Genomic DNA, 21,999 nt, shown 5'->3' on the forward strand with positions numbered 1-21,999 from the left:
CTGTCAAAGTTGAAGGAGGGAAAAGTCATTGAAAGTATTTTCTTTTAGTTGTGGACCTTGCCAATCCGTTGCAACCTGTCAAGGTTTCCTTCACACCGTTTGAAACATTGTGTGTGTAAATGTTTGTGCATGTGTACGCAACAATTAACACTTTGTCGCTTCACTCATAATAAGCAATTGCCCTTGTGTACAAAGACTTTAGGCCTTGCTCGATTCCTCGATCACCTTTAGATCGCCTCAGCAACAATGACAACGTGACGAAGTTCCAATGTAGAATATTTACAGCTCTTTATTAAATAAAAAACAGTTCTATATTACACTTAAAGTGGGACACGGTCCAACTTGTTGTCATCGTCCATACAAACCACACAACGGAAAGCCTACTCTCAGAGACAACCACAAACCCCTTGAAATGGTAGTTTCCACACACCAGTCAAGGGCGCGTGGAGGTACAATAAGGGGCACTGGAATGTCCCGCCCCTGGACTTTCTGTCTGCAATACAAGGCTCTTTGACTGTTGATGGTTCTGTAGAGACAAGCATGTGCAGTAGGCCTGCTCAGCCATGGGACATTTATTCAATAGCTCGATTAATTTCAGTGCCCCCTTTTGTCGCAATCAGTAACCGAATGGCAAGCTCACTATATCAATGAGAGACTCTTTAAATTATGTCATGTTCACACACACTTTCACAGACGGACACACACACACACACACACACACACACACACACACACACACACACACACACACACACACACACACACACACAAGATGACGTAGTTGCATCATTGGGGACATTTTGTGGATTGCGAGGCACAAATGTAATAGGCAGGTGTGCAAAAGGTTGGATGGACTGATGGTCGCTGGTGGGAAGGAGTGCAAAATAATAAAAACAAATTATTTTTCTCTTGAGGTAAGATAGACAATACGTCCTAGTTGGTCGGCAGCATAAAACAAAAACAAAAACGGGTCACTCTTTAAAACCGTTCTGTGTCGAGTTCGGCACGGCCAAATCCGAAGATAAAAGTTCCGCAGTCGAGTAAAACACACCAACATTAACAATTGTATGTCTGCCATTTTTGTGATATGATAGGTAGTATTCATTTAAGACCCGTGGACAAGTCAACGCAAATGGTGACTTGTTTAAACGGAAAGACGGAAATGTTTAACGATTAATCTCAATTCCTAAATGAAGAACCACATAATCATTATATTTTAGTTTATATGGATTCATTGTCTAAGGAATGTGGTGTTATTTGACCCCTGGCTGATCAGGAGAAACATGGACAAGAACACAACACGTACAATTTAAATCTTTAAAAAGTAATCCCACATCCTAACTGAACAAAAACACTAAGCCTAGGGCTGATTGTACACAACACTCGTTGAGACCACAAACACGCCCTGTTTGAAATAGGTGAATGACTGGATCGGGGCGTTCAGACATACAGCCGTATTACAAATGGTCTACATTCTAAAAGTTCCAAGGCTTCTAGACTTTTCTAGAATCACCGTTTTCAGAGCAAACCGAATCCCAATGCCAGCGATTCCGTTTCCTAGTCATAAGGCATTGCACGTTTCAAATCGACCCAACGCACACCTGAGACTTACAGGACAGCTGAAATGTACCGTCCAAAGACACAGGGGAACAACACAGTCGTAATAGCTGCTGATATGGATCTGGTTAATCCGATGGTGGTTTGCTAAAACTTAAATCCATCTTTTAAAAAGACACCGGACATAATTGATTTTTTGGTAAAAGGAATGACGTAACACATGTTACTGAAATATTTCAATTATCAACGAGCAAGGGGGGATGGAGGCGGGGGGGGTCGGCGTCAAGTTACAGCAAAGTACTTCTGTTCATCTACAGTCTTTCGTTGTTGTGTTTTAACTTCATAAATACAGTTAGCAGCCGGCTGGTCCAAAAGACCAGCGCTTTAACTTCATGGGAAGGGATACAGAAATTAATAAATAAAACAAAAAAGGACACACAACAAAACAAACCAAACACACAACAGTTCAACAGAACAGGGAAGACAGGGAGTCGGAAGCAATTTGAAGAGAAACACAGAATTAGGAAGGAGTTGGGAGAGAGAGGGATCAAGAGAGAAATAGAGAGAGACCAAGAGCGAGATACGGAGGAATTCTTCATCTCCTCCATCTCACCCGCGTGCAACACGCTCAGAGTCTGCAGAGCTCCAGCCACAAGTGCAATCGCACCGCAGCGCCCTTCCTCATGTTATATTATCCATCATCAAACACCGAGACAGACGGAGACAGAGACCGAGAGAGAGAGGCCGAGAGGCCGAGAGAGAGAGAGAGAGAGAGCGAGAGCGAGAGCGAGAGCATGATATGTAAGCAGAGAGTAGGGGAGGGGGTGGTGGTAGATCAATAAGGAGGACCGCTGGAAGGGTTCTGCTTGAGTTCTGGGTCTCCGGGGGTGAGGAGGGAGGTTCCTCCAGCAGGGATCTGGTAGAGGGCACGATACATTCACGGCGCCCTTTCAACCCGGGTCAGGGCCCCAGAGTCAGGGGTGCCTCCGCCACCAGACCTGGGCTCTCCCAGTGGGCCGGCGGGACCCAATCACCCACCCTCCCTCACAACACCCACCCTCCCTCACAACACCCCAGCCTCAAACCAATGGCTCCGCACCCCGTAGGTCCAGCCCCAGCCTCACCCAGTCCGGTCCGGTCCCTTGTCCCTCACGAGTCAGTGGGGGGGCTGGCGGTCGGGCGGCAGCGGCCGCCTGGCGATGGGACAGAGCGGGCGGGTCATGAGCGCTTTAGAGAGTGCAGGAGCGGAAAGAGAGTGAGCGCAGCGCGGGCCTGGGGGGGGGGTCAGCGCCTCAGGACCGGGCTCGACCGCTCCTGGTCCTTCTGGAGGGTCTGCAGGACCTGGGGGGGGGAGACAGGGGACCGTGAGCCATGCTGGAAGAGCAACCCCCCCAAAGTCCACAATGTGTGTCCTACTGATTTATGCTCTACAGCTGCACTTTAAGGTCTGTTTGGCAAGCAAATGACTTTCCTGTGTGATTAAATAACTTAGTGTAATTTCCTGCTTCAGTATTTCAAATGGGTTGATCTCGTTGGATTCAGTCGTCATGGTCAGGTTATAGCAGGACCAACTACCAAGCTGCCGCTGAAAGAGTTGTTTCACCACCATGTAAGACTTCAGCATTAAAAGGTAGGGTAGGCAACTCATTTTAGAAGCTTTATTTTATTCCTATTTGTCAAAGTTTTATTTACATGACTGAAGCTAGCTCTTCATGTGTTTAGGAGGAGTGGCTTTGGAGGGAGGCCTGAGTTAGATACCGTCCAAACCTAGCTTACTCTGGCTGGGGTCTCCAAATGGCCTACCCTAGCTTTAAGCTGCCAGACCACCATAAAAAACACACATACAAAAATAAAAAGACAGAAAGGCGTTCTCAAATACGTAAAGCTAATTCTCAAATCACGTGACACAAAATAAAAGCGTGTGACCGCCATTCCCCGTCCGTCCGTCCGTCTCGATCCGTCTGTACCTGCGGCCACTTCCCGGCGCGGCTGGCCATGTGCACGGCAGCGATGTGCTGGAACAGCTGCTCCCCGGGCACCAGGTCGGGCAGCCGGGTCAGCAGCTGGGCCATCTGGATGAAGTCCATGCCCTGCAGCGCGTCCTGGTAGCGGTGCAGCAGCCCCAGCGCCGTGCGGAACAGGAACTCCTCGCCGTCCCGGCAGAACACGTCCCACACGCGGCACGCCAGGTCCAGGGGCAGAGACTTGCTGTACAGCGTGAAGATCCTTGGACAGGAGGAGGAGGAGGTATGGTTATAGCAGGAGGAGGAAGTATGGTTATAGCAGCAGGAGGAGGAGGTATGGTTATAGCAGGAGGAGGTATGGTTATAGCAGCAGCAGGAGGAGGAGGAGGAGGAGGTATGGTTATAGCAGGAGGAGGTATGGTTATAGCAGCAGCAGGAGGAGGAGGAGGTATGGTTATAGCAGGAGGAGGTATGGTTATAGCAGCAGCAGCAGCAGGAGGAGGTATGGTTATAGCAGGAGGAGGTATGGTTATAGCAGCAGCAGGAGGAGGAGGAGGTATGGTTATAGCAGCAGCAGGAGGAGGAGGAGGTATGGTTATAGCAGCAGCAGGAGGAGGAGGAGGTATGGTTATAGCAGCAGCAGCAGCAGGAGGTATGGTTATAGCAGCAGCAGGAGGAGGTATGGTTATAGCAGGAGGAGGAGGTATGGTTATAGCAGGAGGAGGAGGTATGGTTATAGCAGGAGGAGGAGGAGGTATGGTTATAGCAGGAGGAGGAGGTATGGTTATAGCAGCAGCAGCAGGAGGTATGGTTATAGCAGGAGGAGGAGGTATGGTTATAGCAGCAGCAGGAGGAGGTATGGTTATAGCAGCAGCAGCAGGAGGTATGGTTATAGCAGGAGGAGGAGGTATGGTTATAGCAGCAGCAGGAGGAGGTATGGTTATAGCAGCAGGAGGAGGTATGGTTATAGCAGCAGCAGGAGGAGGTATGGTTATAGCAGGAGGAGGAGGAGGTATGGTTATAGTTCCAAAACAATCACCTGCCACAAGCCGATAGGCCCGTACATTTGAGCGCTGGGCAGGTCAAAACATTCAGGGTTACATTTTAAAACAATTGCTTTTTCTACTCCGGCAGGTAAAGAGGTAATTCGGAGTGATACCAAGAGCGAGATTTTAACAATGATCCACCAGACGGGCGATCACATGACCCCTCCAGCCCCCCTCAGCCCGGGCGGTAGGAGAGTGTAGCACGGGGCCCCAGAGCTCTGAAGGGCTGCACTCACAGTAGGGCAAGTCATTTTCAGATTCTAGTATTACTAAGAACCTCTTGGCACCCCGGGGGGGGGGGGGGGGGGGGGGGGGGGCCCTCTAGGTGGTTTTGAAAGGAAGTTTACATCTTTTAACACCCCTACCGTCTCAAGACCACAAAACGACTCTCCTTTCCTTTGTTAACTCTGTTCCTGTATCACCCCACCCACCCAGGTTGATTTCTCCGAAAGCAACATCCCATTAGCCTTGGTGACAGCGGTCGGAGAGGGTGGCGGGGTTGGGTTGGGGGGTTTGTCAAGTTTCCACAGGCGGTGGGGGTTTGGAGTGACTCAGCCTAGCGTGATATTTTTTTCCCCATTAGGTTCTCGTTATGATGCTCGACAGTGGAAACGTGTCAGCGCAGGAAGCTTGTTGCCTGAGGCCTATAATAGTACATGTTTACTTTTTAGTCAGTGGGCAGATGATTGTGTCCAAAGTGATTGCAATGTATTCAAATAGAGGTCATTAAGGAGCAGGTAGAGGTCAGAGGGCATCTCGCTCGGGGACACGGTGAGGCTGTAGATATTGGGGATCAAACCCGGAACCTTCCTGTTGGGAGTCCCCACACCACTACCCTCCAAACTGTAAACATAGACCAAATTAAATTGGCCTACACAATAAAAGCGCTACTACAGTTGGCTAAACCTGATCCAAAATGCTCCTTGTGTAGCTGTACATGGCCGTAGGCTGCGTACTCAGTCAAAGCATTGCATATGAGATTTCAAAATTGGTTCCAGCACTTTAATTGAGCAGAACAAATCCTTAATAAGGTGGGGTACACTAACTTTGAAGGGTGAGGGAGGAGCGTGAACGCTTACCAGTCTATCAAGTAAATGTCGGGGGTCAGGCTGTTCTTCTTGAAATGTGCAAAGAGCTTTGGTAGGTTCTCCTCAAAGAACACCTCAAACGCTGCGAAGTAAGTCAACATCTGAGGACAGAGGAGGGAGTCTGTCACTCTTTAGATGACCGCAAAGAAACCAAAGTAGACAGCTACTTTAGTTTTTTTTAAACGGTTGGAAGAATCTTAAGCATCTTAAACAACACGATTCTTTTAACTGTAAAAAAAAAAAATCCTGTAAATATGTATATGATGTGTGTGTACATGTTGTTTATATATCTTGTGTGTGTTTATGTTTCTTGTGTATGTCGTGCATAGATCTTTTGTGTGTACAAGTCGTATCTATATGTGGTGTGTACATGTGGTGTGTACATGTGGTGTATATATCGTGTGTGTATATGTTGTGTGTACATGTGGTGTGTATATATCTTGTGTGTATATGTGGTGTGGGTATGCAGCGTCCATGGAGGGTGTGGAGGGGGGTCAGCACCAGGCTGTGGTCCACCCTGAAGAAGGCCATCTGACAGGGCTTGTTGAGCAGGTTGGAGAAGGCGATGAAGGCATCGGCCGTCTCCAGGTTCAGGATGAGCACCGCCGCGATGAACGACATGCCCTGCACCTACACACAGAGACACACACACACACACAGACACACACACACAGAGACAGAGCCACACACACACACATACAAGCATGTTGAAAAAGGACACACACACACACACTCACTCTAGTACCCTTAGACCCATGATAAATAAACAATAACAAGGTAAGAAGGGCTCCACATTTGCCTATTTTTGAATCCATATACAATACATTTGGATAATATTTCCTTAGATCATTTGTATCTAAAACTCTGTCACTGGTAGAGGTCTGAGTGAACACACCAGCCTGTGGTTCAACCAATCAGTGAACTATTGACAACCTAAATATCACCGCGTCAATGTTTATTCACCATACTCAATGAGGTGAAACGCGGTCGTCGAAGGACGACACTACTAAATATATGTTTTCACCGACATGGCTTCTGTACAAAAGACACAACAAGTTAAACATCAGAAAAGTCCGCGGTGTGCATAAGTGCGAGTGTGTAAGTGTGAGTGTGTGTGCGGTCGGAGCAGGAAGTTATCTTTCTTGCACGGTTGCATCAGCGTCGGAAAGTCTGCAACAGAACACTTTGTGAAACATTAAATAAACAAAAAAAGGGTCTTTGTCATTGGCCTAAACGGGCAGGTTCGTCTAGTGACGTGTGCCTTTGACTCCAGCCCCTAAGGTCCAGGATACCTGAAGAGGACCCCTAAGCCCTACATGTATAGAAAGGTGTTGTGTCATTCGAAGATATCAATAGAATTATTATTATCTGTAGCTCTGGATAAAAGAAAATCAAAAATGAGTTCATGTATAGATATGTGAAGATCCATCTAGGGTGTACGCAGATAAGGAGGATGAGAAGCAGCCCTCATGTCCCACAACCCAGATATTCATCCCAGGACCAGGGAGGACTAGGCTGCAGGTCACCACGGCCTCCACTAGGGGTCACTGGTGTTGGTGTGGTCAGCGGCCGCACAGCCTGCCATCACATGGAAGGGATTGCCGTGTGTGTCCAACATAACTTAGGGAAAGTCAAGGACTCTCTCTCTCTCTGTGTGTGTGTGTGTGTGTGTGTGTGTGTGTGTGTGTGTGTGTGTGTGTGTGTGTGTGTGTGTGTGTGTGTGTGTGTGTGTGTGTGTGTGTGTGTGTGTGTGTGTGTGTGTGTGTGTGTGTGTGTGTGTGTGTGTGTGTGTACGTACATAGCCCACGTCTGGCCGGTAACAGGTGTACGCTCCGAGGACGCTGTGGAGCACATCGTGGTACGGCCCACCCTGAAGAAAAATAAAAGACACAGCATGAATGGAAGAATATCAATTCTCTCTCGCGCTCTCTCTCTCTCTCTCGCTCTCTCTCGCTCGCTCTTACCACACAAACAACAGTGCTGACCAGACTGGGTCACCCGGGGAAAGTCCCCAGAGACGGAGCCTTTAAAGTTGCCAGCGGTGTGTTCGTTCACCACCTGACACATCTCTGCGTCTGTGCTCCGGGTCTTCATCTCATCTTCACTCACTCATTCATTCATCCATTCTCTAATGCCCTGTTTCACCCGCTCAGCTTCGGTTTCACCCTTATCCTCGTTCCTCATCCTCCTATTCAGTTCTCGCTCTCTCTCACTCCCCCTCCCCTCCCTCCCTCCCCCCAGGTCAGGGTCACCACTGACCTGCTGGAAGATGCAGAGGTGAGGGAAGGTTCTGGAGATGTCTAGCTTGATCAGCTCCAGGCTGGACTCCCGGTCCGACGAGCCCAGGTCTGGAGCGGAGGGGGGGCGTTTAGCAGGAGGCATGAAACCAAAGTTTGGCCCTGTGCATCGATGCTGCATCCATAATTAATGTTCAGAAGGGGCGGAAAACTAAGAGCAAGCTAAGAATTAATAACACACTTCAACTAGTAATCAGCAGAGACGATTTAATAACTAGGAAACAACGTGGAGGCACCAAACACTCAAGGCCATAACCACGATATATCCGTCTTTCTTTTAATGGCTCCATGTCTCTCTCCCAGCTCTCACTCTAGGCCTCTCTTCCATCTCTCCCCCCCCCCCCCCCCCCCCCCCCCCCCTCACCATCAGGCTCTGTGTGGGATCTGGGTGTGGGCAAGGACTTCCACTTCTCCTTGGCCCGGGCCAGGCAGATGTTGTACAGCTCTGGGGAAGGACAGAGAGAGAAAAAGAGAGGGGGGGGTTGGGGTTTAAACCAGCGGTGGATGGGACTCGTAGTGTTCCAAATCCACATTTATAATCCAACCAATCAGCTTCAAGCTACAGTAGCAACCATAATAAAAAACAACATTATGTTGAACAATAATTTATTCAATTTTAATTGTTCAAAATGTTGCAATTATTTAGTTCGTACACCCTAGCGTACCATCCTGCAGTACCCTAGCGTACCAGCATAGGTTGAAAAGCATTGCAGTGAGACAATTGGATAATACATTTACAGCAGTGAACGTCAAACCGTGTCTTGCACTGCCCTCTAGTGGTGACTCAGTGTATATGCACCACATATTCCCAGCAGGCCGTGACCTCGTGACGACAGGCAGACTACTTGATTGATCTTGTCTGGAAACCGGTGACTGTGTGCTTTAGAGGATGACTTACAGGCTTTCAGGGAGGCTGGATGTGGCAAGAAACATCACTTTGCAGCAGAAGAAGCCAAAACGGCTTGTTTCAATACTAATATTAACCCTTCCAGCCACTCTCTCCAACTTCTCTCATCCTCCTGTCACTCACCCACTTAAGATCTCGCCCCCACCCTCTTTCCCGTTCATTCTCATCTTCTCTTCCACCCTCATTCCTTCTCCCTATCGAGCACAAAATCGGGAACAGAATCGGGCTAATTATCCTGTTGTTAACCTGTTCCCCAAACTACACCCTGTCATACACATAATAGCCAGGCCTTCCCATGGCTTCCTAATCCCTTTGCCCAGACACCAAACCCGTGTCAGCAGCCAGGACGGACAAGGAGGGGGTGCCCGGGTACCGTGGGTGATGTTGAGCTCGTTGCCCACGGCGAGGCTCCACACCTTCCCCCGTACGCTGGGGGGCACGCCCTGCCACCACAGGTCCCTCACTCGCCGAGTCGTACACCTGCAGGTGGGGGGGGGGGGGAGAGATGACGACTTTAAGGGTCTTCACTTTATGCTAACCTCAAGTAGTAATTCACTGACACACACTATGCTCCCCTGGTTCTGTTTAGCGAGCACACACACTCGATTCAATGGGAGGGGTTGGGACCCCCCCAGGGGGGTCCCTAGGGAGATTCACTAGGGGGGATTCGGGGTGGGGGGTTACCCACGTGGTGGTCCAGTTGGGCAGGATGTCCTGGTTCCAGGTCTGCACCGCCGTCCCGATGCTCTCCTCCAGCTTACAGCGCTGCTCCTGCTGCTTCCTCCGCTTCTGCGCCTCCTTCAGCTCTGAGGGGGAGGAGGAGGACGACGAGGACGAGGAGGAGGGGGAGGAGGGAGAGGAGGAGGAGGAGGAGGAGGAGGAGGAGGGAGAGGAGGAGGAGGGAGAGGAGGAGGAGGAGGAGGAGGAGGAGGACGAGGAGGAGGAGGGAGAGGAGGAGGAGGAGGAGGACGAGGAGGAGGGGGAGGAGGGAGAGAGAGAGAGTGAGAGTGGTAATGCTGCTAATATCCATTACAGAGTAATAGAAAAAAAAACGATTTCAGATTCCAATTAAGGCAAGCTAGGACCAATTTAGGTGTTTGCGCCCGAGTTAATGACACCGACCCCCTGTGGAGCCACCGGAGTGGCGATGCTCCCTGAAGCACCGTGACACTATTAAAAAACACACCGATATCAGCCCGCTGGGAAATCACCACGCAAAAGGTTAATGGAGTACAGCCACTCCTTTGAAGCTGGTGTCCCTTGTAAATAGCCATTAGCAAGTGAAAATGAAAGGGAGAGCAAAAGTTTTGCACCGTAGTGGGTCTGCCAGACACCGCGGTTATAACAATACCTTCATCTCAGTTTACCACCAGTTGGATCTTTAGGGTTCAGATTTACTTCACAGTCCACTAGCTTCCTTAGGGGTGGAGGTGATCCGCAGGAAGGGGGCTTTTACTCTGAAAGCCCAGTGAATATTAGCACAGTCTTGAGCCAGGCCACTAGCTTGGCTCAAAAGTAAAAGGGGCTTTTATTCTGAAAGTCCACCATTGAGAATGTGTGAGGTGCTCAGGGGATTGTGGCTTTTATTCTGAAAGTCCTCCACCGAGTATAAAAGAGATGCTATGGGGAAGGTGGAGGAGGCTTTTACTCTGGAAGGTATGCAATCTTACCCCTCTTCTTGGCCTGAGCCACCATCTCCTCATACTGCTGCCGGTGCTTCAGGGCCTCCTCAGCTGGCTTGGCAGGCAGGTTACTGTGACACACACACACACACACACACACACACACACACACACACACACACACACACACACACGTTGAGAAAACCACAGAACTTTAATGTAAACTCGTTGCCTTACATTATTAATGGTTACTCCACACACATTGGTTCAGTGGGGGAAATAAGTGGGCAGAGACAGAACCAGAACCCATATGACGAAGGGATTCTAAATTCTAGATCAGGTGGGATCGAAGGCATGACCACAGAATGTGTTAGTCGAACGGTTGGATTCTGGAAGTGTTACAACGAGTTAATCGTTTAGAATTAAAGAGCCAGTGAACTCAAAAATGTTTTTTGGTTTGTTTTAAACGTTGTATGTCTTATATGATCAACACAGTAATCAATGTAATTTTGTCACGGTTACTGATTAAACATCCCAATTTAGAAAATAATGAGTAAAATCCTAAGCTTTTGTTCCCAAAAACACTGAACGTTCCACTCTGCTGTGAACGCAGGTGGCGTTCTTTTCGTGGCGTCTGAGGGCCTTTTCCGAGGCACTCCAACGCCACGGCCAAGGGCCACCGGGGACAGGGTTTGTGTGTGTGTGGAGCTCTGTCTGGGCAGCGCTTGACTGCGGCGTCCGAAGTGGAAGTTTAAATTCTTCGGACACTTCTGGTATAACGCCACGGTGCATGCGGATGATGAAGCTCCGTCTGAGGGGGGGTTTATTTTATGTCCACGTCCGAGTGAGGCTTAGGCTTCCCGGAGACCTATAGTATAACGCTACGGTTTAGCGCATTTCATATAAATCATCGCTCGTTGTAATGCTCATACACAACAACGGTACTAAAAAAGTATCACAAAGCTGGTGTAGGTCGTAACCACAGGGATAAAACGCCCCCCCCCCCCTCCCTATTTCCTAAAACTCTCAGCACAAAACACTTTATTTTAATTGAATTGTTCTTCTACCAGCTGAAACAGTGGGTTCACTTGCGCTATAATAAACTGTGTGTATATAAAGGAATAAAGGGATGTGTCACGATTAAAGCTAGGGTAGGCAATTGCAGGAACCAGCCAGAGTAAGCTTGATTCTGAAGTATCCAACTGAAAAAATAAAATGCCACCCCTCCGTTCAGGCTTCCCTCCAAAGCTACTCCTCCAGAACAGGGGACTAGCTCGCTAGCTCAGCCATAGGGCTGCCAAGCCTGTTGGAAGACTCCGGTCCTTCGCAGTGAGTGCATGGGTAGCAGGTCAGGTAGTGGCAGACAGACAGGTCAGCCTTTAACTCATGAAGTTATTGGAGGGGAGTATCACACGGGCCTGTGACAGCAACAGAATATTTTTATGCTTTGTCAGATCATCCGATTTAGTCGACTGCTGTCCAGATCCTGAGATAATTTCAATACATATGATGCCTCTAGTGGCTGGTTCAGACTACATGATTCACAGATATTCCTCCACGATTTAACATGTCACACTATGCGATCACAGAGCCAGGAAAATCGGGCTTCGTCTCGTCGGAGGACTGGTCACACTACAAGATTCGAGGGTGCGATGCTCTAGATGCTCTTTACTTTGTATCGTTCACAATACAAACACAGCAGCAACGCTGCAACAAAATGTCAATAACAATGGATTCCGAGTTCCTATACCAGGCATTATGATGGCGGTCCTCTGCGTAGTGCAATGAAGTCTAGTTAGTAGAGATGCGCGGATGAGCTGTAATGTCATCCGCACCCGCTGCTTAATATCATAATCCAGTGTTGTACTGTAATCCAACGTCTTTTTCCAAAAATTGATACCCGCCCGATCATCATTCATTATGGTGACAGCCACATTTTGTTTTGCGTGTTCCGCATCCCGACAATAGCCTGTCGGCACGCTAAAATGTCCAACCACTATGAAATGTCCCCTGTCGTCAGCGATGACATAGCCAACATGGTCTTATTATAGCCCGATCATTAACTAAAAGCCACATAGAAAGAATAAAGCATCCAGCACATGATTTCAACAATGTGTGAGGGCATTCACAGCAGGGAAGTTCGCACATTGGAATGCTGTTGGAAAACCAGCGGACGAGCGCTGGGCGTAGATGTTCGTGGTGTGTTCCGTCCCCACCCGTCGCGTCTCTACATCTGTGTCCCGGGTCTCCAGCTCACTTTACCTCACTCATTCAGTCGGTTTTCGAAAGCCGCAGACGCAAAAAATAAAAAAAATCGCAGATCACAAGCATGTCACATTACAAGACCTCGTCCCGTCGCCGACTTTTCAAAATCGTGTACGACTCGCAGATTGTCTGCGTCGAACGAATCGGGGCAAAATCCCCCTGCCCAAGCTTTAGCTGGACATTTGAGAAACCGAGAGAGGACGGTTTAAACCATGTGAAGGCATAATGAAGACGTGCGTGCGTGCGCGTGCGTGCGTGCGTGCGTGCGTGCGTGCGTGCGTGCGTGCGTGCGTGCGTGCGTGTGCGCGTGCGTGCGTGTGAACGTACGGGGGTCTGTCCTCTAGGATGAGGGCGGTGGTGGAGAGGGGCTCGAAGGCCAGGCTCTTCCTGACGCTCTGCCGGGGGGATGGGGGGCTGACGGGTCCTCCTCTGCTGCTCTCCGTTTCACATTCCTACCACACACACACACACACACACACACACACACACACACACACACACACACACACACACACACACAATCAGTTAGGCAGGTGCATTTTATAAGCGAGGAAGACAACAGACGATTATATCGGAGAGGTTTCGTTCGATGAAACGTGTCGTTGCAATACAATAACAAATGCATACACACAGTGCTTTGCTGCACTGCGCCCTCACAGATTTGTGAATACCCCCCCGCCCCCGACCCCCACCCGTTTGCCAGCCCCGTGTCTAATGAGTGTGTGAGGGCGAGAGAGCATGTGACACAGCAAGGGGAGAGGGAGGGGGCGGCAGTCAGCTGACCCACCCAGGGGTCTCTGGAACGTACAGGCATGTGTGTGTGTGTGTGTGTGTGTGTGTGTGTGTGTGTGTGTGTGTGTGTGTGTGTGTGTGTGTGTGTGTGTGTGTGTGTTTGTGTGAGATGAATAGCGGGGTCTAAATTCCACACTAGCGTCAGGAGAGGGTTGGGGTCATAAAGTCCTGAAGGTATACCGGTAGAGACACCGAGAGAGAGAGAAACAGAAGGAGAGACCTTGTGAAGCACTGCAGATAAACAGCAGAGAGACCGAAACTGACTTGGGATCATGTGCACGTCACAATGATTAGTAAGCAGCCAGCTAATTAAGCTAATAAATTCGCAGGCTAGCTGTCCAACTGAAAAAATCTCAGCAATATGTCTTACGGTTCTTTCTCCCAAATCAGGCCAACTGGTATAAATGTGTGTTCAATCTTACCCACACGCATGTTACACGTCACTGTCCCAACACAAAAAACACCAGCACAACACTCAGTTTCACGTTTCTTCTAGTGAGCTAAAGCTAATAACATAACTGACAATCTCTTTACTAGTACGCTGGAAGGGTGAATGTTTCGCCGAGCTGGGTGGAATGCAGATGTGGGAAACGACCTCATCCATTAAAGGACGCCACTGCAGGAGAGAGGTGGGTGGAAGGGTCAAGCCATGGTTTATTACTGCACGAGGGTAAAACAACCAGACACACACACACACACACACACACACACACACACTTCGTGCTGCATAATACCCTTTTGATTCATAGTGGAGGACAGAGACACAGAGAGACAGAGAGAAGATGAGACAGAGAGAGAGAGAGAGCCTGGAGACAGAGAGACCAGGGAGGGAGAACTAAAGAGACGTTTGTGGTCTGATAGCAGCTGCTGAGAGGGAGGAGAGGAGAAACCGTAAGTGATGGAGGAGTCTTTTAAGAGGGAGAGAGGGAGGAGATGAGAGGGAGGAAACCAAGAGGGTGACTCAGCCCAGTGAGGAGATGAAGAGAGAGGGAGGACAGGGGGCAAAGGGGGAGGGATCTCTACTCCCAAATCCAATCCGTTTTTATCTTGTCCCAATCGCACTAAGGGTGCTTTTCTTTCACTATCCCCCTCTCCTCTCTCCTCATCCATCCATCCAGCCAAGGTCTCCCTCTCTCCACCAAGGTCTCTCCCCCCCCTCCGTCCGTCCCTCCCTCCCTCCCGGTCTTAATGTCCAGTAGCAGTGTGCGTGGAGCCTATACCCTGTGGTTTGCAGCCCTGTCTCAAGCCTTCAGCCTTGCAGAGCAAGCAAAGGCTCGACCCTCCTGGGCTATATTTAGCCTGCCATACGCTGTCCTCCATAATTCATTGAGGGAGATGGAGAAAGGAAACAAAGCTAGCGTCTCCTCCGCTGTCTTTTCACTGAAGAGCATAATACGTACAGAGGGGACACAGGTGTTCCTCGCCATTTCAATACATTTTTGTTATGTGCTGGCTTGGGCCTTTATGGACGGGGGGCGGACAGTGAAGACGACTGAGGAAGAGGGAGGAGCATAGAAGCAGGCGGGACTCACACCACAGGTCGCTACAAGGGCGTACTGCTTACATAGTGAGCCAATCAGAGGGCCCGAACGAACGCAGTGCTATTGTTCTCCCCGGTCCAGCTAGAACACTGGGGCAGTGAAGCAGTGAATATGTGTGCATGAATAAGTGAGTGAGTGCGTGCTGCGTCAGAGGAAGCCTTGTAGTGTGAAACCTGGCACCTGCTCCAGCTGCACTGCAGGTGCCACCGGCTAGAGGTGTGTGTGTACGTGTGCATGTGTGAGCGTGTCTGTGTGTGTGTGTGTGTGTGTGTGTGTGTGCACAAACAACCCTACACACCCTATGCAGCACAGGTAGCCTTCTACCTATGCTGCCGCTTCAATGTGGGTCGGTACAGAAACCTATTTGCATGTACACATTGTTGTACATCACCTTTGGAATGATGGGATAAACAAGGTGACAGAAAAGTGCGACATGACACCTATAACTTAGAGAAATCACAAAACACTAGTGTTTGCATTGATATAAAAGACACACACTCTGAGCCTAGCCTTGTTGCAGCCCTAGCCAACTGCAGGTGCAGCATCAAGCTAACAATGCTAGCCGGTAGCATCAAGCTAACCATGCTAGCTCAGGCTAGCATGGGTAGCATCAAGCTAGCCATGCTCGCTCAGGTCAAAGTTGCTGAACCAAAGGAGTGGTAGCATGAAGCTAACAAGAAGAGCTTCCATAATGTCTACACGAGGGAGCCCTCAGCTGCTGGAAAGGCAACCATATCTCTGAGCAACTCGTTGCCGGGGAAACCGGCCTTGTCACGCGAGCTCCTGACGAGGGGTTCTCGGGTTTCCTGGGTGATGACGTCAGCCTCTCCCTGGGCAACGGCAGGTCTTCAGAGGACCGGACAGGGTGAGACACCCGCCGTATCAACTGAATTCTGGAGGAAGACTTGGAGATGCCTACTGTTGGCTAGCTGGGCACCGCCGAGAAGAAATCGGTTTAGTGGCGGCTCTGAAGCGCAACCGTGACACACTAACCACAAAGGCGGTTACGCCTCACAGTGATCCAGGTTCGATACTGACCTGCCAATCCCTCTCTATTTCCGGTCCCTCTCTTCAACTCTGTCTGTAAATGCCTAGAAGCCAATAAAAAAAAAAATCAATGGGTTTCGTTTGCTTTTTACTTCTGTATTGGAATAGAATTGTGTTAAGACGGGCTACAATGCAGCAATGAGAAGGACCTTTTTAAAATGAGAACGTGGGTGTCAACACAATACCAACCACACATGCAAACACCTTGGGTAACGAATATGACAATACATGTCAGTATAAAGTGAATAAATACATGTAGATCTCCCGATGGTTCTGGGATAAAACAATGTTGCCTGCAAAGCAAGTAACGAAAGCTAGCTGCTGCTATGGCCTACCGCTAGTAGCTACGGTCTTAACCTTGTAGCTATGTAGACCCAATGCTAGCACCTAAGCCCCAATACTAGTGGTATAGCTGGGGTCTAAACCTTGTAGCTTTGGCCTGAAGCGTGAGTGTACAGCTTAATTAGCTAAGGGAGCAAGAGGCCTCAAGTACGATCAAGTTTCCGATCCCAATTTCCAAATTGCTGCTCAAAGCAGTCCCAGAGTGAATGCCCAAAGACTCCCCATCCCTTCATAATGGGGAGTACGTACACACACACACACACACACACACACACACACACACACACACACACACACACACACACACACACACACACACACACACACACACACACACACACACACACACACACACACACACTGCAGCTGACAGGCTTTCTAGGAGCACAAAGATCCATCAGTACTGGAGCCCCCCCCCCCCCCCCCCCGGACATCCGGGGGCTGTGGTTCAGTCAGACAGACTCCATAAATGAGCCATCATGTGCAAACGAGCCCTGCGTTTCCCCTCCTAAGCGGCCATGAGGATGAGGTGGCAGGCGTGGCTTGGGGAGCCGTGGAAGGCGGTGGGGTGAGGAGAGGAGGTGATGGTGGTTAAGGTGGCTGTTATTGGGGAAGCGGAGGTGGATGTTAGTGGTGGAGGGGAGAGGAGGTGGTGGTGGTGGTGGTGTCATCACAGGCAGACCGGGTAACAGCAACACGTGTCTGAGGGCGCATGTGTTGGTGTCGAGCCGAGTTTACTAATCGTAAGCGCACACAAGCACAGTCTGTCCGATTAAGAAAAGGTCAAAGTGATGCGGTTGGAGTCAGAAGGCATGGAGAACAGAGGGAAGTGGAAGATGTACTGAACAAAGCAAACACTAACGATATCTAATGAGGGAAAAAGACCCACACACACTCGTGATCCAAGCCAAGATCAAATCAAATCAAACAACATAACATCGCTAGACATGAACTATCCCAGACACCTTGAATCGTACACAATCATACACATCATCAATCGAGGACACAATCAATCAGTCGATCACACAACATCAGTCCATCACACACAATCAATAAACAAACAGTAAACATCAATCACACAATAGATTCACGCACACAGAGTAGCCATCAATCAACCATACAAGCACATCAAACAATCACACACACACACAGTAGCCATCAATCACCCATACAAAACACATCAAACAATCACACAGAGAACGTAACAATTAATCATACAGCATCATCACAGAACGTAACACACAGACACACACTTTGATGATTCTCCAACAATCCTGGACACCAACAGCCACTGACTCCCATAATCAGCACCCATTACCCAGGCGGAAGACTGCCCTGAAAGGGACCATTATCATCCAACGGAGGCTGACCTCCCCATCCCTCTCTTCCCCTCCCGCCCGCTCCCAGTGCCCCCACTCTCCCAAGTCTGCCCCTGACAGTCTGACTCACCTCCAACCCTTACTTCCGTTTCAACGAGTGAGCCCTACAGTACCTTTGCTGCCCTCGCTTTGCTTATCACACACACACACACACAAACACACAGACCTCACCATGAACGCTGTGGCGTGCTACGGTCCAAGCCGGGCTGAGTCCGAGCCCGAGCCCCACGTCGTCAAGGCAACCACAGCGGCAAGGGTCGGCACTCCTGGCGGCAGGAGCGTCGGAAGGGAGGAGGGGGAGGCGGTGGAGGAGGTGTCGAGGAACCAGAGACAACGCGCGTCGGAGCTGATGCTGCATGCTACTCCACTCTGGCTGCCCGGCTCCCTCTACGCTCCTCTAGCTCTCCGTCACACACACACACACACTCTTTTTCCTCTCTCCCTGTGTCTCGCTCACTCTCCCCTCCCTCTCTCTCCCTGTGTCTCGCTCTTTCCCCTCCCTCTGTCTCTCCCTTACCTCCCTCTATCGCTGTGTCACCCTTTTCCTCTCCTTTATCCTCTATGGCATGGCGCGCACACACACCTCTCTCTCTCTCTCTCTCTCTCTCTCTCTCTCTCTCTCTCTCTCTCTCTCTCTCTCTCTCTCTCTCTCTCTCTCTCTCTCTCTCTCTCTCTCTCTCTCTCTCTCTCTCTCTCTCTCTCTCTCTCTCTCTCTCTCTCTCTCTCTCAAGAGGCTTGTGTGATGTGCGAGACGTGTCATGTGCGTGCACGTGTGTGCACACGCCTGTGTGTGCGTGTGCCTGCGTCAGTCGACGGACCACGCACCGTGCAATTGGTCAATGTCATAGCATCCGAGAGCGGCAGCTCGGCGCTCCGCAGTGTGTCCTGCCAGCCTTGATAATCAAAAACAAAGCAATGGATCGGCCATCAGCAGGAGACCCTCTACAGCCACAACTCCAATTAGCTTTGGTGGCAGATGTATAGTGTTTATAACAGTGGATCGGTGGATTAACTAACTTGTATTTTACATACAACGTCACTGGAGATCAACTACAAGGGTATTATGGGGTGTTGAGGAGGCAAAAACTTGGGGCAAGAGTATTGGTATTTGATTTGGGAATATCTAATTTCGTGGTTGTCCATGGAGCTACCCTGCTGAACACACGAGTATATCTGCTTTTCAGTAATGGTGGATTAGCATTTACAGAAGAACAATGATTCTCTAGGAGGTGGGAATGTTACTTCATTACGTTAGCCAAAACTGGCCAATAACGATTTTACATACTACTATACTATAAATGCATCTTTAAAGTGCAAAGCTTGAATCAATGGAAAACATATTTACATAGACAAGCTAAATACTAACTGTGGTTAATCATTAGGCTGTTTATTCTCCTAGTTTCCACTTGCAGTGTAACTAACCAATCCCCTCTCCTCTTCCAATCACCCGACCACACACACACACACCTCAACAAGCCACACAAACTGAAAGACTAGCCATGTCACCTGACCCTCTCCACACAATATTCAATTTCTGTCACAGCCAATGTGACACACACACACACACACACACACACACACACACACACACACACACACACACACACACACACACACACACACACACACACACACACACACACACACACACACTAGACCTAATTCCTATTCCCTTCCAGGATATAGAAGTTTGTGGAACCTGGTCGGCCATCAGCTTGCAGTATAAAATTTAAACCAATCACATTCTGTTGCTAGGCCGAACACTTCCTTGTTTGACACACAAAAACACCTATCTAGTCTCAGTAATTATTAACAGAGGTAGACGCCCCTGGTTGTGTGAACGAACAGGTGTTAGAGAAGGGAATAAAAGGTACTAGAGGTAGGCGAGAAAAGATGATATATAAATGGATTGTATTCTCGACAGTTTAAAGGAATGGCTTTCGGTCAGCAAAGGAAAGCAGGTAAACAAAAAGTACATCTACCCCTACCTCACAACACATACACGTATGAAAACCATCTAGCCCTACCTAAAAATGCCATGCATACACAAACAAACTCAAGACATATCTACAAACATGTAGACATACAAAACCATCTAGCCTCACCTCACAACAACATGCACACATATTAAAACCTCTGGCCCTACCTCAAAATGCCATGTATACACAAAGAAACTCTCGCCCTGATTCAATATGCAATGCCATAAACAAAGAAACACACGCACACAGAAACAGGATTAGAAGCACAACTCTGCCTGCACCCTGTTTCAAGGGACAAAATCTCTGCTCTCCACACTTTGATCTCACTCAGCACACCCACACACACACACACACACACACACACACACACACACACACAGTAAAGTGCAGTTACATAAGCGCATTGCTTTATCGGCCTCCATCACAGTTGTTTAATGGTCCTTAAAAAGGCCTTGATAGGCTCTTTCCACTCCCAGCACATTCCTGCTGAGATGTCGAGGCAGCAAGACCTGTTGTACACTCCTATAATTGACCTTTGACCCCTGAAAGCTGTAGCAAGGTGAGGCCATACGAAACACGGACTGATCACAGGGGCCAGAAAGCACACAAGTAGCTTCCAAAACACACAACCATGTTCTTTACCACACACACACACACACACACACACAATTCTGGATGGTTCCAGTCCGATTCCCAGCATCTGCTAAATAACCTGGAGCACAGCAGCAGCTTTATGGTACCTTAAGCCCCTCCCACCCACCGTGTTTACGCTAAACCTAAACCGGTCCATCCTATTTAAATGCATGAATTCGGTAGGGTCTTCTTGTACCATTATGTGCAGGACAGTGACGGCAGACAGGAAATCGGTTTGAAAGAGCGAGAGGGAATGAAAGCGTAGCTTTGGATCACAGCCATCGTGAATGTGACCTGGGTCACTGCGAGGCATATGGCTGACGGAATCAAACGCGGGTTGAGCCGGTTTACCTGCTGGGATCTGCGGGCATCCCGGGTAGAGATGATGGTTCCTCCTCCTCCTCCTCCTCCTCCTCCTCCTCCTCGCGGCGGTTGCTTGCCGAACAGATTCCATCCAGGGGCCTCCTTCTGCTCAGCCGGCTCCTCCTTCACCCGCTTAGTAAACAAACTCCTGCAAAAGGAGGAGGAGGAGATCAGTGATGGACTTGAGGTGAAACGATGAAGAGACGAATACCACCCACATCGGTGCTCCAAGGAGGTGGAGAAGTGTTGAGCTGATCAATGACAATTGATTGACCATATCATTATTAATATCATTAGGTCAAGACTTAGTATAGAGTAATATGCCCCTTACTCCGGTGTGGATGTAACCCATACACTACATATTAAAAGTGACTTTTGATATGTCTAAAATGCTGAAACAAATGCAGAATCACAGATCCCCCCAGTAGGCCTACCTGAAGGGATTTGGACCGCGTATTGGTTTACAGTTTCAATAAAAACATCAGCAATTCCTTGCATTGCGTATAATTACTAGAATCTAAATGTAGAAACTAAATATGATCAATCTGTGGGAGTGTGGGTGGATGATGACTGGTTGAAACATTTAAATTTATTGCATTTATCAGACACTTTTATCCAAAGCGACTTAATGACTTTGTCATGAGAAAGTAAAAAAAAGATATGTCGGTACAGTAAGGATGAACCAAGTGCAAAGCACTAACAATCGCTAGGTTAGCCCATTCCCCGTATACAACAAAGATAGCTAGGATAAGATGCTGCTCTTAAGCAGCCTCACCTGGCCGAGTCTGATTGGACTCTGGGGCTGGGTAAGGCCGCACACCTGTTGCACATCGACAGGTGTGCACAGGTTAAACCCGGCAAAATCTCTACATACACACCTTCACAATAAACCGGTCATTCAACATCACCACCCTGCATCCTTTGTCTGGAGGAGCCCAACGGCAAAGCGGCAACGGCAAAGAATCAACACCAAAGAAAAAAGGACATTTCTTAAACATGAAAATAGTTTACTAAAATTCGGGATGGACTGCTTTTAGTCGACTAACAAAGTCCTCAGTTTGTTCTGTAACCATCAGGGCCAATGCAGGTGGATGTGTCCTAGGATGGACAGATCAGCCTACCGGTTGGCACCGACCGGTGGAACCACCCAGCCTGAGGGCATTCGCTAACGTCACCC

The 21,999-nt window shown here is 49.0% G+C and overlaps 1 protein-coding gene across 2 annotated transcripts in view; it reads right to left on the reverse strand.

The window, feature by feature from the left end:
* Positions 1-271: 271 nt before the first annotated feature.
* The window catches only part of LOC307091237 (TBC1 domain family member 14-like), a 32,775-nt gene continuing 11,047 nt past the window's right edge, over positions 272-21,999 (reverse strand). For both annotated transcript variants that reach the window (XM_079758175.1, XM_079758176.1), the window contains 12 exons: positions 20,811-20,970; positions 13,074-13,198; positions 10,530-10,612; positions 9,548-9,665; positions 9,233-9,339; positions 8,317-8,397; positions 7,915-8,003; positions 7,454-7,525; positions 6,157-6,285; positions 5,647-5,756; positions 3,525-3,783; positions 272-2,898 (listed from right to left, as the gene is read on the reverse strand). In XM_079758175.1, the coding sequence (XP_079614301.1) occupies positions 2,842-2,898; positions 3,525-3,783; positions 5,647-5,756; positions 6,157-6,285; positions 7,454-7,525; positions 7,915-8,003; positions 8,317-8,397; positions 9,233-9,339; positions 9,548-9,665; positions 10,530-10,612; positions 13,074-13,198; positions 20,811-20,970 (1,390 nt within the window). In that variant the 3' untranslated portion in view covers positions 272-2,841. The remainder of the gene's footprint in view (positions 2,899-3,524; positions 3,784-5,646; positions 5,757-6,156; positions 6,286-7,453; positions 7,526-7,914; positions 8,004-8,316; positions 8,398-9,232; positions 9,340-9,547; positions 9,666-10,529; positions 10,613-13,073; positions 13,199-20,810; positions 20,971-21,999) is intronic.

The sequence above is a fragment of the Pollachius pollachius genome (assembly GCF_949987615.1).
Source record: "Pollachius pollachius genome assembly, chromosome: 20".
Taxonomy (NCBI): domain Eukaryota; kingdom Metazoa; phylum Chordata; class Actinopteri; order Gadiformes; family Gadidae; genus Pollachius; species Pollachius pollachius.